The sequence below is a fragment of the Ovis aries genome, chromosome 5 (assembly GCF_016772045.2).
Source record: "Ovis aries strain OAR_USU_Benz2616 breed Rambouillet chromosome 5, ARS-UI_Ramb_v3.0, whole genome shotgun sequence".
NCBI classification, from domain to species: domain Eukaryota; kingdom Metazoa; phylum Chordata; class Mammalia; order Artiodactyla; family Bovidae; genus Ovis; species Ovis aries.
This window is the reverse complement of record NC_056058.1, coordinates 14,293,635-14,308,461: the sequence shown is the minus strand read 5'-3', so window position 1 is coordinate 14,308,461 and position 14,827 is coordinate 14,293,635. Positions and strand designations below refer to the sequence as shown.

General features: G+C 49.4%; 1 protein-coding gene across 1 annotated transcript; it reads left to right on the top strand.

The window, feature by feature from the left end:
• Positions 1–9,696: 9,696 nt before the first annotated feature.
• Positions 9,697–13,167, top strand: LOC101123627 (C-type lectin domain family 4 member G). The gene is made up of 9 exons (XM_027970666.2): positions 9,697–9,772; positions 10,335–10,436; positions 10,756–10,809; positions 10,996–11,058; positions 11,214–11,318; positions 11,660–11,749; positions 11,972–12,123; positions 12,243–12,358; positions 12,619–13,167. The coding sequence occupies exons 1-9, from the start codon at positions 9,718–9,720 to the stop codon at positions 12,755–12,757; spliced, it is 876 nt and encodes a 291-aa protein (XP_027826467.1). The 5' UTR covers positions 9,697–9,717; the 3' UTR covers positions 12,758–13,167.
• The last annotated feature ends 1,660 nt before the right edge of the window (positions 13,168–14,827 follow it).

The following is a 14,827-nucleotide window of genomic DNA, read 5'->3' as shown; positions in this document are numbered from 1 at the left end:
CTTAAGGAAACATAACCCAAATAAAAGTTGAATTTAGGGACTTCCCTGGTGGTCCAGTGGTTAAGAATCCACCTCCCAAGGCAGGGGACTTCTGTTTGATCTCTGGTCTGGGAAGTAAGGTCCCACATGCCCAGGAGCAACTGCTGAGCCCTCCCTCCACAACTAGAGAGTCTGTGTGCCGCAATAAGAGATCCCACATGACATGATGAAGGTCCATATGCCACAACTAAGAACAGACACAGGCAAATAAATAATAAATAGATAAAAATCTTAAAAAAGAATTAAAAAAAAATTTTTTTAAGCCATGGAGAAATGGTTACAACGTTTTAAGAGAAACAGTTGTATAATCAACTGAGCTGAATATCAGACCCCGACCCCTCACATGAACAGAATGCTCCCCCAGAAGGAATGCTCCATAGTGCCTTAACCACAATGTCAAATTTATGAAACTCTAAAAACAGAAAAGATGTTCTTGTAAATCATTTGGTGGCAAAATGATGCGAAATGATTTATAGGGTTTTTTTAATTCCTCAAGTGTTAATATTCATCATTTTGTTGCATAAACATTAATAAATTGGACTACAGCTTAAAAAAATTTAAAAGTCAAATGAGTAATAAATAGATAAAAATAAATAGACAAATAATATATTAAAATAGCTTAATTTATTAATCATTCTTTTGTCTTCTTGATATTTTGACTAAGAAATCCTTTCTACCTGGCTATTTCCCCCAACATTTTGCTTTTCAAATATTTACATTTAGATCCAACTGAGCTGGGGTTGGCTGACTTATTTGCCATGACTTGGCCTTCCACAGGGCATGGTACATGGCAGGCACTCAAGAAATATTTGTTAAAGGAATTCACAAGAGGCCAGAGTAGGCAGTCATTAAATATCTATTCAAAGAGTTTGGGTGAAGCTTAAGATAATGAGTTCCTGGGATGGTGGATATCGGTCTGCATCTCAGCCCACACGTCCTTTGGTGAGAGTGAGTGCAAAGAGACAGCTTTAGCTTCTGGGTACCTGGATCCAGAAGGCTGCCCATCTCATTGGTCAACCCATAGAGACTGGTCTTCAATAACACCACTGCATGGTTTGTAAAGGAACGGCAAAAGTGGGCTGAAAAAGTCCCAGTCTCCATTGGGGGTGGTCTGCTAAGTCTCCTCCCCTTTGGTTTTTAGGGTTACTAAACAAATCTACTGGAGGTGATGGAATTCAGGTTGAGCTATTTCAAATCCTGAAAAATGATGCTGTGAAAGTGCTGCACTCAATATGCCAGCAAATTTGGAAAACTCAGCAGTGGCCACAGGACTGGAAAAGGTCAGTTTTCATTCCAGTCCTGAAGAATGTTCAAACTACCATACAATTGCATTCATCTCACACACTAGTACAGTAATGCTCAAAATTCCCCAAGGCAGGCTTCCGAAATACATGAACTGTGAACTTCCAGATGTTCAAGCTGATTTTAGAAAAGGCAGAGGAACCAGAGATCAAATTGCCAACATCCGCTGGATCATCAAAAAAGCGAGAGTCCCAGAAAAACATCTATTTCTGCTTTATTGACTATGCCAAAGCCTTTGACTGTGTGGATCACAATAAACTGTGGAAAATTCTGGAAGAGATGGGAATACCAGACCACCTAATCTGCCTCTTGAGAAACCTATATGCAGGTCAGGAAGCAACAGTTCGAACTGGACATGGAACAACAGACTGGTTCCAAATAGGAAAAGGAGTACGTCAAGGCTGTATATTGTCACCCTGCTTATTTAACTTATATGCAGAGTACATCATGAGAAACGCTGGGCTGGAAGAAGCACAAGCTGGAATCAAGATTGCTGGGAGAAATATCAATAACCTCAGATATGCAGATGATACCATCCTTATGGCAGAAAGTGAAGGAGAACTAAAAATCCCCTTGAAGAAAGTGAAAGAGGAAAGTAAAAAAGTTGGCATAAAGCTCAATATTCAGAAAATGAAGACCATGGCATCTGGTCCCATCACTTCATGGGAACTAGATGGGGAAATAGTGTCAGACTTTATTTTTTTGGGCTACAAAATCACTGCAGATGGTGACTGAAGCCATGCAATTAAAAGACACTAACTCTTGAAAGGAAAGTTATGCCCAACCTAGATAACATATTCAAAAGCAGAGACATGACTTTGCCAACAAAGGTCTGTCTAGTCAAGGCTGTGGTTTTTCCAGTGGTCATGTATGGATGTGAGAGTTGGACTGTGAAGAAAGCTGAGGGCCAAAGAATTGATGCTTTTGAACTGTGGTGTTGGAGAAGACTCTTGAGAGTCCCTTGAACTGCAAGGAGGTCCACCCAGTCCATCCTAAAGATCAGTCCTGGGTGTTCATTGGAAGGACTGATGCTAAAGCTGAAACTTCAAATGTTTGGCCACCTCATGCGAAGAGTTGACTCATTGGAAAAGACCCTAATACTGGGAGGGATTGGGGGCAGGAGGAGAAGGGAACAACAGAGGATGAGATGGCTGGATGGCATCACTGACTTGATGGACAGGAGTTTGTGTAAACTCCAGGAGTTGGTGATGGACAGGGAGACCTGGCATGCTGCAATTCATGGGGTTGCAAAGAGTTGGACACGACTGAGCAACTGAACCGAACTGAACTGAAAGATTCTTGGACAATTCAAGAGAAAGGAGGGAAAAATCTGAGCTTGTGAATTAGGAAAGTAGGAGAGAATATCATTGATTAGAAAATGAAATGAATTTATGGAACATTTTGTTCTAGTAACATAGTAATTGGAATTCTTAGTTTCATGTGTGACTTCTATGAGGGCAGAAATTGCAGCTGCTTCTTTTTGACATCTACAGCTCCTTGGACTGGGTCTGTCACTTAGGAGGTGTTAAATGAATGTTTGTTAAATAAATGAGAGTAAATAGTGAAGATTTTGCACCTGCTATTCGCTTTGGTTGAAATGTGCTTTCTCTAATATGTTGAGGTGCCAGGGTCCTGCCCTGGTTGGATCCAGGGTATCCGAAGTGTGTCGGCGTGAGCAAATGATTTAGAGAGAGATAAAGAAAGAATGTTGCAGATAAGAAAATAGGAGAAAGAGGCTGAGAGAGAGAAAGAATGATTGACACGGGGTGACCAAGATTCGGTGAGCGAGGCCCCTAACTTTATTTTCAAAAGGAACTTTTATACCTTGACTTGTACTTAGAGGGAAATGAAAGATGCAAGGTCATGCAGAATCAGCCCAAACACTCCAGCAGTTTTGCCCTTATCAAAACCAGGATTTTTTCTGCATACCTTTCCCATAAACAATGTTGTGTACATTATATTTCGGCCTTGGAGGCCTGTGGACATTTTATGACCCTCTTTTGATAAAGGCTGCTCAACCAGAAAACTTACCTTCCCTCAAAGTGTTTTTTCTTTATAATTCTAATCTATGTCAGCCTCAGAAAGTATTAAACAGAGTTACATTTCTCACGGAGCAAAGGTTCAGTGAGTTACAACAAAGAAAGTACCAATTAGCTCAAAGGTCTGATGTGGTTAATTCCAAGGTTACTGCTTATTTTTCTTAAATTCCAACTATGTTAACTAATGCACTCCCAGGTGCACAATGGATAAGGGATATTGGCAGCAAGCATTGGCTCAACAGTGAAATCCTACATTAGCACTACTCTAATAGTTTTTAACTCTTCGAAAGGCTCTATATTTTCAGAATGTTTTAGGCTTTCCATCCCTCTCACAGTTGGGAGGCTGTGAACAATCACAAGCATAGCTGCAAGAGTCTGGATAAATCTGCCAAGCAAGCTAGAATGCTAACAGGGGCGTTTGAACTGAAGTACTCCTATCATGCCCAAGAGACTCATTAACTAAAGCCCTAAGTCGAGTTTTTCCAGAAAAAGTTGGTCGGGGATAGCCCCCTGTTAATGTCAGAAGAGTTGGTGAAAGGCATAAAATAGTAAGACAGACAGATTCTGGTTTTGGGGTAGATGCTTGAGCAGGTCCAGGGGGGTTCCTTGAGGCCTTGCTTGTCAGGTCTCTTCCGCATGATCTTGTCATGGGTGGGACTGACCCAGGGAGTCCCTCGAGTCCTGAGGCCTTGCTTATCAGGTCTCCTTCGCATGACCTTGTCATGGGTGGGATCTCCCGTGCTGGCTCCCGGCATTGAGGCTATTCTCTTGTTTCTTTTGGATCTGTGCTTAAATGTTTCCCCTGCCTTCCTTCCTTCTTTCCTTGCATCCTCCCTCCCTCCCTCCCTCCCTCCCTCCCTCCCTCTTTCCTCTCTCTCTCTCTTTCTGGCTTAATTGAAATATTGTTCACATACCATACAATTCACTCTTGTGATGCATTGCCTTTTATTATATTCACACAATCATGCATCCATCGCCGTAACCAATGTAAGAACTTTTCATAATCCCTAAAAATAAGACCCACACTCTATAACCATCACCCTCCACTTTCCCCTCAGTCACTCCTAGCCTTTGTTGTTGTTTAGTTGCTAAGTCATGTCCAACTCTTTCCAACCCCATGGACTGTAGCCCACCAGGCTCCTCTGTCCATGGGATTTCCCAGGCAAGAATACTGGAATGGGTTGCCATTTCATTTGTCAGGAGATCTTTCCAACCCAGGGATCGAACCTGAGTCTCCTGCATTGACAGGTGCATTCTTTACCACTGAACCACCTGGGAAGCCCCACTCCTAGCCTTAGGCAACTGCCAATCTATTTTTTGCCTCCACAGAATTGCCTGTTCCGGATATTTCTTACACGTGGAGTCATATAATATATGGTCTTTTATATCAGGCTTCTTTCATTTAGCATAATGTTTTTGAAATTCACCCACACCACAGCATGTATTAACATTTCATTCTTTTTATGGCTGACATTTCATTGTTTAAATGTACCCCACTGTGGTTACTCACTTATCAGTTGGTGGACAGTTGGCTTAGTTCCACTTTTTGGTTACTATGAATCATGCTGCTATGATCATTCATATGAAAGTTTTTATGTGGGTGTGTGTTTTCATATTTCTTGGAAACAGCTGGGTAACATGGTAATACTATGTTTCACTGACATAAGAACTGTCAAACTACTTTCCAAAGAAATGTTGCATTTTCAGAAGACCCCCTTCCTGACTGTCCTAAAACAGCTGCCCTAAATCACTCACTGTCTACCCTATTTCATCTTCCCTTCATTCCTTGGTGGAATAGTATAGAATAGTGCATATACTTACTGCTCTGTGACACTACAATACACGGCACATATTCATTTGCTGTCTATGCAAGATAAATCACCCCACTTCTTGGGGCTTAAAACTGACTTGTTATTTTTTGCAATTCCACGGATTTCGGGGGTGACTCCTTTCCTGGGCTTGCCTAGAATCAGTTGGGTTGTTGCCCTGGGATGACAGCTGAACTGGCTGGACGAGCCGAGAGGATTTTTCTTGCTGGAGGCCATGGGGACCACCTTCCCCTCCACGTGGTCTTCATTCTCACCCAGCAAAGTCAGGCTCTCTAACCAGGAGACCTGCAGCGCGCCAGGAGCACGTGGGTGGAAGCCCCGAAACGCACTGGCGCCCCCGGACTCTGAGTTCACGTGGGGACGCTTCTGCACTCCCATTGGTCAAAGCAAGTCACGCGGGTGTTCGAGATTCTGCCTGAGAGGAAATTGATTCCACTTGAGGGGAGGAGTAACACAGTCACAATGCAGGGTTCTGTGTAGGAAAGCGGTAAGATTTGGTCCGGATGTTTCAGTCTTGCACAGTAACTAAGAGAATTGGCTGTGTTGCAGGAGGAACATGGCTTTGGATTAGCGCACAGATGCGTTTTGGCTAAATCCTGGGTGAACTACCATTCCTGTCTGAACTTGTGATTCCTTCCTGTGAAGTAGAAGCAATAAATAAATTTTTTAAAATTTATTTATTCACTTATTTTTGGCCGTGCTGGGTCTTCTTTGCTGGGTGTGCTTTCTCTAGCTGTGACAAGTGGGGGTTACCCTCTCCTTGTGGAGCATGGACTCAATAGTTGTGGCGCGCTGGCCTGGTAGTTGTGCTGCATGTGGGATCTTCCCAGACCAGGACTTGAACTCGTGGCTCCTGGGTTGGCAGGTGGATTCCTTACCACTTGAGCCATCACAGAAGACCCAGCAACCGAGTTTTATCATCACTCTGATAATCCTCCTTTTAGTTATCACCAAGAATGCCTTCAAATTGTGGTGCTGGAGAAGACTCTTGCAGGATCCCTTGGGCTGCACTAAGATCAAACCAGTCAGTGCTAAAGGATATCAACCCTGAATATTTATTGAAAGGACTGGTGCTGAAGCTGAAACTCTTGGTACTTTGGCCACCTGATACAAAGAGCTGACTCCTTGGAAAAGACTTTGATGCTGGAAAAGATTGAAGGCAAAAGGAGAAGGGCGCAGTAGATGCTGAGATGGTTAGGTAGTATCACCAACTCAATGGACATGAATTGGAGCAAACTCTGGAGCATAATGGGGAACAGAGAAGCCTGGTGTGCTGCAATCCATGGGGTCTCAAAGAGTTGGATACGACTTAGCCACTACACAACAAAAACAAGAAAATAGGTTAAAATCAACATTTCTAAGACCCTTTCTCTCCCTCAACATGGGTAATCCATTTAAATAGAGTTTTCAGTTGATCTTGGATGGCCAGTCATAGAAAGATTATAATAACAGTATCAACAGCAAAAATAAAAGCAGCTCCCTCTCATGGAACCCTGCCAGGCTGAACGTGTTACACTGCATGTCTCTTGAAACAGCCAGGGAGTCTTTGGGTCACCCCAGAAGCAGAGCCTAAGGATTCGAGGACTTGTAGTTTACCTGGGAGGTGGTTCTAGAAGCCCCTAGAGGAATGTGAGGATAGGAGAGGGGAGGGAAAATGCTAGTATAGGCTGTGCTCAGGTGCAGGTACTGCTGTGGGCACCTAGGGCTGAATCTCACAGGGGACCTTTGGGAGTTGGTGCAGAACACATGACTCCAAGTTACACTAATGAGTGTCTTCCTTTAAAAAAAACTGCTCTTGTCTTTCCATTTTATTTGATCGTGTACTTCTCTTTCATTCCTGCCTGAGACAAGGTGAGAGAATAGGAATCGAATAACAATTTTAAACACAAGGTGGATAAGGTTTGTTATTTCTGAGGGTTGTTGAGAGGATGTGAGAAGGTGGAGTGTGTAAATGCATCTATGCTGCTGCTGCTGCTGCTAAGTCGCTTCAGTCGTGTCTCACTCTGTGTGACCCCAGAGACGGGAGCCCACCAGGCTCCCCCATTCCTGGGACTCTCCAGGCAAGAACACTGGAATTGGTTGCCATTTCCTTCTCCAATGCATGCAAGTGAAAAGTGAAAGTGAAGACGCTCAGTCCTGTCTGACTCTTAGTGACCCCATGGACCGCAGCCTACCAGGCTCCTCCGTCCATGGGATTTTCCAGGCAAGAGTGCTGGGAGTGGGGTGCCATTGCCTTCTCCAAAATACATCTATAAGGGGGGCTAAAATGCAGGAAGTGCTCCTTACCAAAAAAAAAAAATTTTTTTTTTTCCTTTTCAGCGAGGCCCACCCAGGCCACCTTACTTGCTGGTCACTGCTCCAGCCTGGCACTCCAGGGCTCCTTGTCCAACTTGATTGGTCTTCCTTTTCTTTTGTAACACTTGTGACTTTTTTGTTTGTTTTATATTTTTAAATACTTTTTTAATTTTCGTGGAGTCCAGTTGATTCACATTGTTGTGTTAGTCTCAGCCTTACAGAAAAGTGATTCAGTTCTACATGCACCTAAATCCATTCTTTCACAAATTCTTTCCCCAGTTAGGTTGTTACAGAGTTCCCTTTGGTGCACAGTAGGTCTTGTTAGTTAACCATTTTAAATATAGCAGTGTGTAAATAATCGCAAATTCTCTAACTATCCCTTCCCCCACCCTTCCGTTCTGGTAATCATAAGCTTGTTCTTTAAGGCTATGAAGGCTGTTCCTGTTTTGTAAATAAGTTCAGTGTGCTTGTGACTTTTAAAAAAGTGTTTTAATTTTTGGCTGCGCTGGGTCTTCGTTGCTACATGGGCTTTTCCCTCGTTGAAGCGAGTGGTGGCAACTCTCTAGTTGCTGTGCACAGGCTTCTCGTTGCAGTGGCTTCTCTTGTTGACGAGCTCTAGGGTGTGCAGACTTCCGTAGTTGCAGCGTTTGGGCTCGGTAGTTGTCCTTAGCATGTGGAATCTTCCTGAACCAAGGATCAAACCCAGGTCTCCTGCATTGGCTGGTGGATTCCCATCCACTGTACCAACAGGAAAGTCCTGCTTGTGACTTTTTAAAACACAGTGTTAAAGTCCTTACCCTCAGCATATGAACCCTGGGGGCCAATCAGTCTTTGCTGTGGGGGCCTGTCCTGTGCATTGTAGGATGTTGAGCCCCATCTTTGGCTTCCATTCACTAGATGCCAGGAGCACCCCCACCAACTGTGACAACCACAAATGTCTCCTGACATTGGTCCATATCAGTGGGGGAGATTAATTGCTTCGAGTTTAGAGCCACTATGCTATTCAGCTTATCTTTTGATTATGTTCATTGTTGGCTGTTCCCACATCCTGAAAGTGAAAAGTGAAAGTTGCTCAGTTGTGTCCAACTCTTTGAGACCCCATGGACTGTCCACGGAATTCTCCAGGCCAGAATACTGGAGTGGGTAGCCTTTCCCTTCTCCAGGGGATCTTCCCAACCCAGGAATTGAACCCAGGTTTCCCAAATTGCTGGTGGATTCTTTACCAACTGAGCTATCAGGGAAGCTCCTACTGGAATGTTAACTCCAAGGGAAAAGGAATTTGCTTCTTTGGGGCATTGACGTAGCTTCAGTTCCTCAGCACGTGGTAGACATCCAATATTAGTTGAAAGAATGAGTGACATTTGGAGGGTTTTGTGCCTGGGGATGATGTCAAGGCTTGCCACGTATTACTTCATTTCTTTATCACAGTATTCCTTGGAGGGAGGCCTTGTCATTCTCCCCCTTTACACAGAGGAGAAAAACAGAGGCTTCTAGAAGTTGCATATGAATACCCTATACATACACACCCAATCGTAGAGTCCAGAAGCTTAGCTGACTGATTGCCTCAACCATTGGCAATGTTCTCCCTTCTGGCCAAAGAGGACTGAATGAAGCTCAGGTCAGATGCAACTTCTGGCTGGCACCTGCAGTAGAGCCAAAAAGGGATGAGCAACTGGCACAGGGTGGGGTGGGGGGTGGTGGTAGAGTGAGGGGCACACCTGAAGGGGCTTTCTCAGGGACCAGAAGGGAGCGGCCTTGAACTTGACTGGGTTCAACCTGTCTCTCTGAAGGCAGATTGATGCCAGACCTATAAGAGATGCAGACTGGGCTGGAAAGAGAAGCCCCAGCAGGCTCTGGGGAGTGTTGCTGGAGTGTGTACTTGGTGGTGGTCCAGCCGGGATGAGCGGCCTGGAGATGCTGCTGCTGCAACCAGGCCCAGGAGGCGGGATCGGCACACCTCACTCCCCACCCCTCCCTCCCCGCTTCTTCTGCCCCTCCACCCCCTCCAACTCCCCACTTCCCCTCCCCACCCCTCCCTTACTCCAGCCTAGCCCAGCCCAGCCCAGAAAGGGTCCATCTCTGTGATTGGTCCGTGGTTCTCGGTACCAGGAATTGAGACCAGGAAGATGGGAAGGAAGGAAGAGGGTGGGTAGGGTGGGGGGAGGGATGGGACTACTTTTGTATCTACTCCCAGAGCTAGGCGCCTGCTCACCATGGACACTGCTGGGTACAGCAAGTGGGACGGCAGGCAGGAAGAGGTCCCCGGAGGTATGAGCAATGGGGCTGCCTCAGAGGTCCCCTTGGGTCCCTCTCTGGCCAGTGGTTTGGGGTTTGATGGGGAAGGGAGGGGCTTCCTAGGTGGTGGTAGTGGTAAAGAACCCCCCTGCCAATGCAGGAGACGTAAGAGATGTGGGTTCATTGCATCCCTAGGTTGGGAAGATCCCCCGGAGAAGGGCATGGCAACCCACTCCAGTATTCTTGTCTGGAGAATCCCATGGACAGAGGAGCCTGGCGAGCTACCATCCATAGGGTTGCAAAGAGTCAGACAAGAGTGGAGTGATTTGGCACACACGCACGCACACATGGGGGAAGGGAGAGGAAGCCGCGAGAGCTTATGTAGTGGGTGCAGGAAAGACACCACCGATCCTAGAGTCAGCTGGACCTGGTTTCAAATTTCAACTCTGCCGCTTAGGGGCTGCGTGTGACCACAGGCAAGTTACTGCACCTCTCTGAATCTCAGTTACCTAGGAGAAACCCAAGTGACTGGGGCTCAGTCCTCGGAGCCCAGGGATCCAGGGGGGAGCTCAGGAGTCCGTCTGTGTTACCCCAGGGCACTCGGGACGCTGGGGACAGAGACCCCTTTTCCTGGTCTTGGCTCTCGTGGTCATCACATTCCTGTGGGCCCTCATTCTCAGCGTCCTGTTTTCCAAGGGTGAGTGACTGGATGATGGGAGATGGCAAATGCACCGCCCCCCCCCGCCCCCCGCCGCGCGCCCCGCGCCCCGCGCCGCGCGCCCCGCGCCCCGCGGAGAACATAGACGTTTTCTGCGCCCCAGGGCTCACCAGCCAGATCGGGAGCCTCTGCCTGGATCTGAGCGCGAGCACCCACATGTGCGAGCCTGTGCCCCCCGTGCGTGTGCCTGTCCGCCCATGCTGCACGTCCGTCCGCCCCCTTCTGTGCACCCCATGACCCGGGTCCCCGCACTCCCAGGGGCCGAGGGGAGAGTTTTCGAGTCCTCCTCTCTCCGCAGCGTCCACCGAGCGCGGGGCGCTGCTTGGCCACCAAGACCTGCTGAGCACAAACGGTACGGAGAGAACAGAGGCTCTTGCCAGAGTTTGGGGGCGGAAGGTTCTCCGACCCCGGTGTCGGAGTAGTGGGCGGGAGCGCGGGTATCCCACGGTCCGCGGGGCTGGCCTTGGAGTTGGGTGGGGTCCTGGGAGTCCCCGAGGGTGACCTGACATGCGTGCGGGCGGGCGTGGAATCGTTCCAGCCTCCAAACAGACGGCGGTGCTGGGTATCTTGAAGGAGGAGGTCCGAGCGTGCAATAGCTGCTGTGAGTGAGATGGCGGTGGTGGGCGGGGAGGGGGCGAGCGGGCGAGACTTGTGGCGGGGATTGGAGGAGGCGAGTGGGAGCTGGGCTCGCGGCTCGTAGGGGCTGGGCGGGCTGACCTCAGGTGTCCCGCTCCCATCACCTCACCCCCTCCCCAGGCCTGGGGACGCAGACACAGCTGCAGACAGTCAGCAAGGAGCTTGCAGAGGCAAGGTCGAAGTTGTTGGAGCAGGAGAGTGCCCTAAAAGAACTGAGCGAGCGCGGTGAGGGCGGGACCATCCCTGACCCCTCACCCCGGCTGTTACCCGAACCTTGATTCACTCTGGACCCTTCTATGCACCACCACCACCCCCCCACACCTAACCTGTGATCTTGACCATTGACCCAAATCGTGTCCCCCATCCTGACCCTGACCTGTGGACTCTAACCTTAACTGCAAGTCCTAACCGTAACCACAACGGGCACCCTACCCAGCTCTACCCTACAGTCCTTGACAGTGATGTCATTCGTCACCTTGGCACTGACCACGGACGTGGATGCTGACCTTAACTAATCATGATCTTACCCTTGATCCTGACCCTAGCTATAATCTTCTCCCTCTCAGTGACCCGGAGCCTGGCTGAAGCGGGGAGGGACCGTGAGAACATTCGCACTGAGCTCTTCCGGGCACTGGAGCAAGCCCGGCTTGGGAACAGTGAGCAAGCGGGGAGGGCGGCGAGGGGAGAGGATTCGTGGAGCCTGCCCGCGGTTCCCTGATCCGCCTGGCCCCGTCCTTTGACCTTGGCCTGGTCTCGGTGGTTCCAACTGGGCCCGGGGTGGGGGGGGGGGGTGCTGTTGTCCAACATCCCCCTCTCCAATCCACTTCGTCTGCTCCACTCGGGAGCAAATCATCTTTTTGACCCTCGCCACCCTGCAGGCTCCTCCTGCAAGGAGTGCCCCGAGTCGTGGCTGCCGTTCCAGGGCTCCTGTTACTTCTTCTCCACGCTGCGGGCCACATGGGTGGAGGCACAGCAGCACTGCGAGCGCTCCGGCGCGCACCTGGTGATAGTGGGAGGCCTGGAAGAGCAGGTGCGAAGCCCCGGCTGCCTGGGAGAGGGGAGAGGGCTGAAAGCGTTTACCCGAGGGGGCGTGGCCCGGGGTCAGAGGGGAGGACGGGCGCCGCCGGCTCAGTTTTCCCCACTGCCCAGGGTTTCCTGAGTCGGAACACGCGTGGCCGCGGTTATTGGCTGGGCCTCAGGGCCGTGCGCAAGGTGCGCAGGATCCAGGGCTACCAGTGGGTGGACGGAGTCGCGCTCAGCTTCAGGTGAGAAGGGACCCGGGGAGGCTGACGGTTCGGATCCTAGGGGAAGTGCTTCGGCCAGGTCATAGGGTCTCCTTAGGGCTGGGCGGGCCAGACCCCAGGAACTGACTAGGGTTAAATTCTGGGCTGAGAAAGTGATACACCAAGGTGCATGCTCAGGTTAATTCTCAGGATGTGAGGGTTAGACCCAAGTAATAAACAGGCTAGAACTCGGAAAGGCCTAGCTTTTCAGCAACACCTCCTCCCCTGCCAAACCACTGCAGCCACTGGAATCGGGGGGAGCCCAACGACTCGATGGGGCGCGAGGATTGTATCATGATGCTCCGCACGGGGATGTGGAACGACGCGCCGTGTAACAACGAGAACGACAACTGGATCTGTGAGAAGAGGCTCAGCTGCTGACCTTGCCCCTGGCCCAGAGCTGCGCCCACTGGCACTTGTCCAATCGCCTGAGCCGCTCACCTTCCTGGCTCCGCCCACCACCGTGAATCCCTTCCCCACCCAACTCTAGCAATAACCATGGCGCCACCCACAGCCCAAGCCAGTAACTGCACCGCGAGACTTCCGCTCCAACCTCGCTGCAACCCCTCACCCGTGGACCTCACCAAGTCTGCTCCCGCTCCAAAATCTGAGTTCCTTGGACCCGTGATCTGACCCCCATCACCCTCCCCAACCAAGGCCCAGCGACTCAGGGATGGAGCTGTTTGATTTATTTGCATTTTTACCCCAGGTGAGCTGCCTCAAAGATAGGGGATTTTGTGAACCTTCTTGGCAGCCCCAGGGAGCATCAATAAAGGAGAAAATGAATCTTGGCTCCTGCCTCTGATCTAGGCTTTATCTCAGAGACTCTGATGTAATTCATGTGAGTGACCCTGACCTCAGGGGCCCATGTGCACGCACGTGTGTCTGACTCTTTCCCACTTCATGAACTGTGGCCCGCCAGGTTCCTCTGTCATGGGATTTCCCAGGCAAAAATACTGGAATGGGTTGCCATTACCTTCTTCAGGGAATCTTCCCGACCCAGGGATTGAACCCTCATCTCCTGTGTCTCCTGCATTGGCAGGCAGATTCTTTACCACTAGAGCAACCTGGGAAGTCTCCAGGGGCTAATGACTCCCCTCCCTCCCACACCCGAAACCCAGTGTGTAAGCTGCATTGGGCCAGAGGGATTGTAGAGCCCTGTGTACACAGGAATGAGTCAGACCCTGTCCCTACACCCTGGGACAATGTGACCAGTGACTAGATTGAGGAATGCATGGAGGAGTCCCCTGTGTCCCCAGAAGAAGGACTCTGCTGAGATGCTGCAGTGCTGGCCCAGTTCCCTGAGGAGACTGTCACCCTGTTGAGATTATAGGTAGTCTGACACAGAGATGGGAGAGGGGCAGCTCGGATCTGATGAGCAGGCTCCTTCTGTCTCGGGCACCCCAGGTCCTGTGGGGAGTTCAGGAAATACATCCAGAAAAGATGGACTTTGGAAGAACAATGGGGTTTCAACTCTGGCAATGGAGCTGGGAATGGGGGCAGGGGGCTTTGCAGACAGAGGGTGTTGGCAAGTAGAGGGCGTCGCTGAGCCCATTTCAAGGTGGGGGCAATGTGAGGAGCACACAGCCTGAATTTATCAACTGGGGACTTTTTATCTGAATTTACCCAACACTCCTGTCCTGGGGACCTGGAGGCTCTCCCAGGTTTTCCAGTGGAGACAGGTCCAACTGTGCAACCGAGGGGAGTGACAGGCTAGCAGCATTTAGTTCAGTGCAAAGCTGAGTCCAGAACCAAGCTGCCCAGCCCTGAGAGCATCCACTGAACAGGAAGATGAGGAATCAGCACCGAAACTCCTTGACCAGGAGTTTCCGTGTTGTAACCAGGAAACCCCCCAACCTGTCTCTGAATCCTCCAAAGTGCAGCCCAGAGCAAGGCACTGACCTTGCCCAGGAGCTGTCTGAACTTCTGGACAGATATTGTACTTAGCAGACTGTTGGTCAGACTGATGGATTTCCAGATAGTCAGCTAGGGAGAGTGTATGAGTTTCCTACTGCTGCTGTAACAAATGTCCAACAGCTTGGTGGCTTGAAACAATATACAGCTATTTTACACTTGTGGAGGTCAAAATTAGTTTCACTGGGATGAAATCAAGGTCACCAGGACTGGGGTCCCTCCAGAAACTCCATATGACCTAGCAATTTCCCTTCTGGGTAGATATTCAAAGGAATTGAAAGTGGGTTCTTTAAAAAAAATTTGGCTGGGCTAGGTCTTAGTTGCTGCACACAGGCTTTCTCTAGTTACAGTGCATAGGCTTCTTATTGTGGTGGCTTCTCTTGTTGCAGAGAACAGGCTCTAGGGCTCACAGGCTTCAGAAGTCATGGTGCAAGGGCTCGGTTGCTCCGCAGCATGTAGAATCTTCCCAGACCAGGGACTGAACCCATGTCTCCTGTATTGGCAGGCAGATTCTGAACCACCAGCAAAGTCCTGAAA

What these genes read in the sequence shown, in the direction of transcription:
- LOC101123627 (XM_027970666.2), top strand. Translation starts at nt 9,718, where the DNA reads ATGGACACTGCTGGGTACAGCAAGTGGGACGGCAGGCAGGAAGAGGTC. An exon ending in CAGCGTCCTGTTTTCCAAGG is followed by an intron (nt 10,437 to 10,755) that starts GTGAGTGACTGG and finishes CTCTCTCCGCAG; the next exon opens with CGTCCACCGAGCGCGGGGCG. An exon ending in GGAGTCGCGCTCAGCTTCAG is followed by an intron (nt 12,359 to 12,618) that starts GTGAGAAGGGAC and finishes AAACCACTGCAG; the next exon opens with CCACTGGAATCGGGGGGAGC.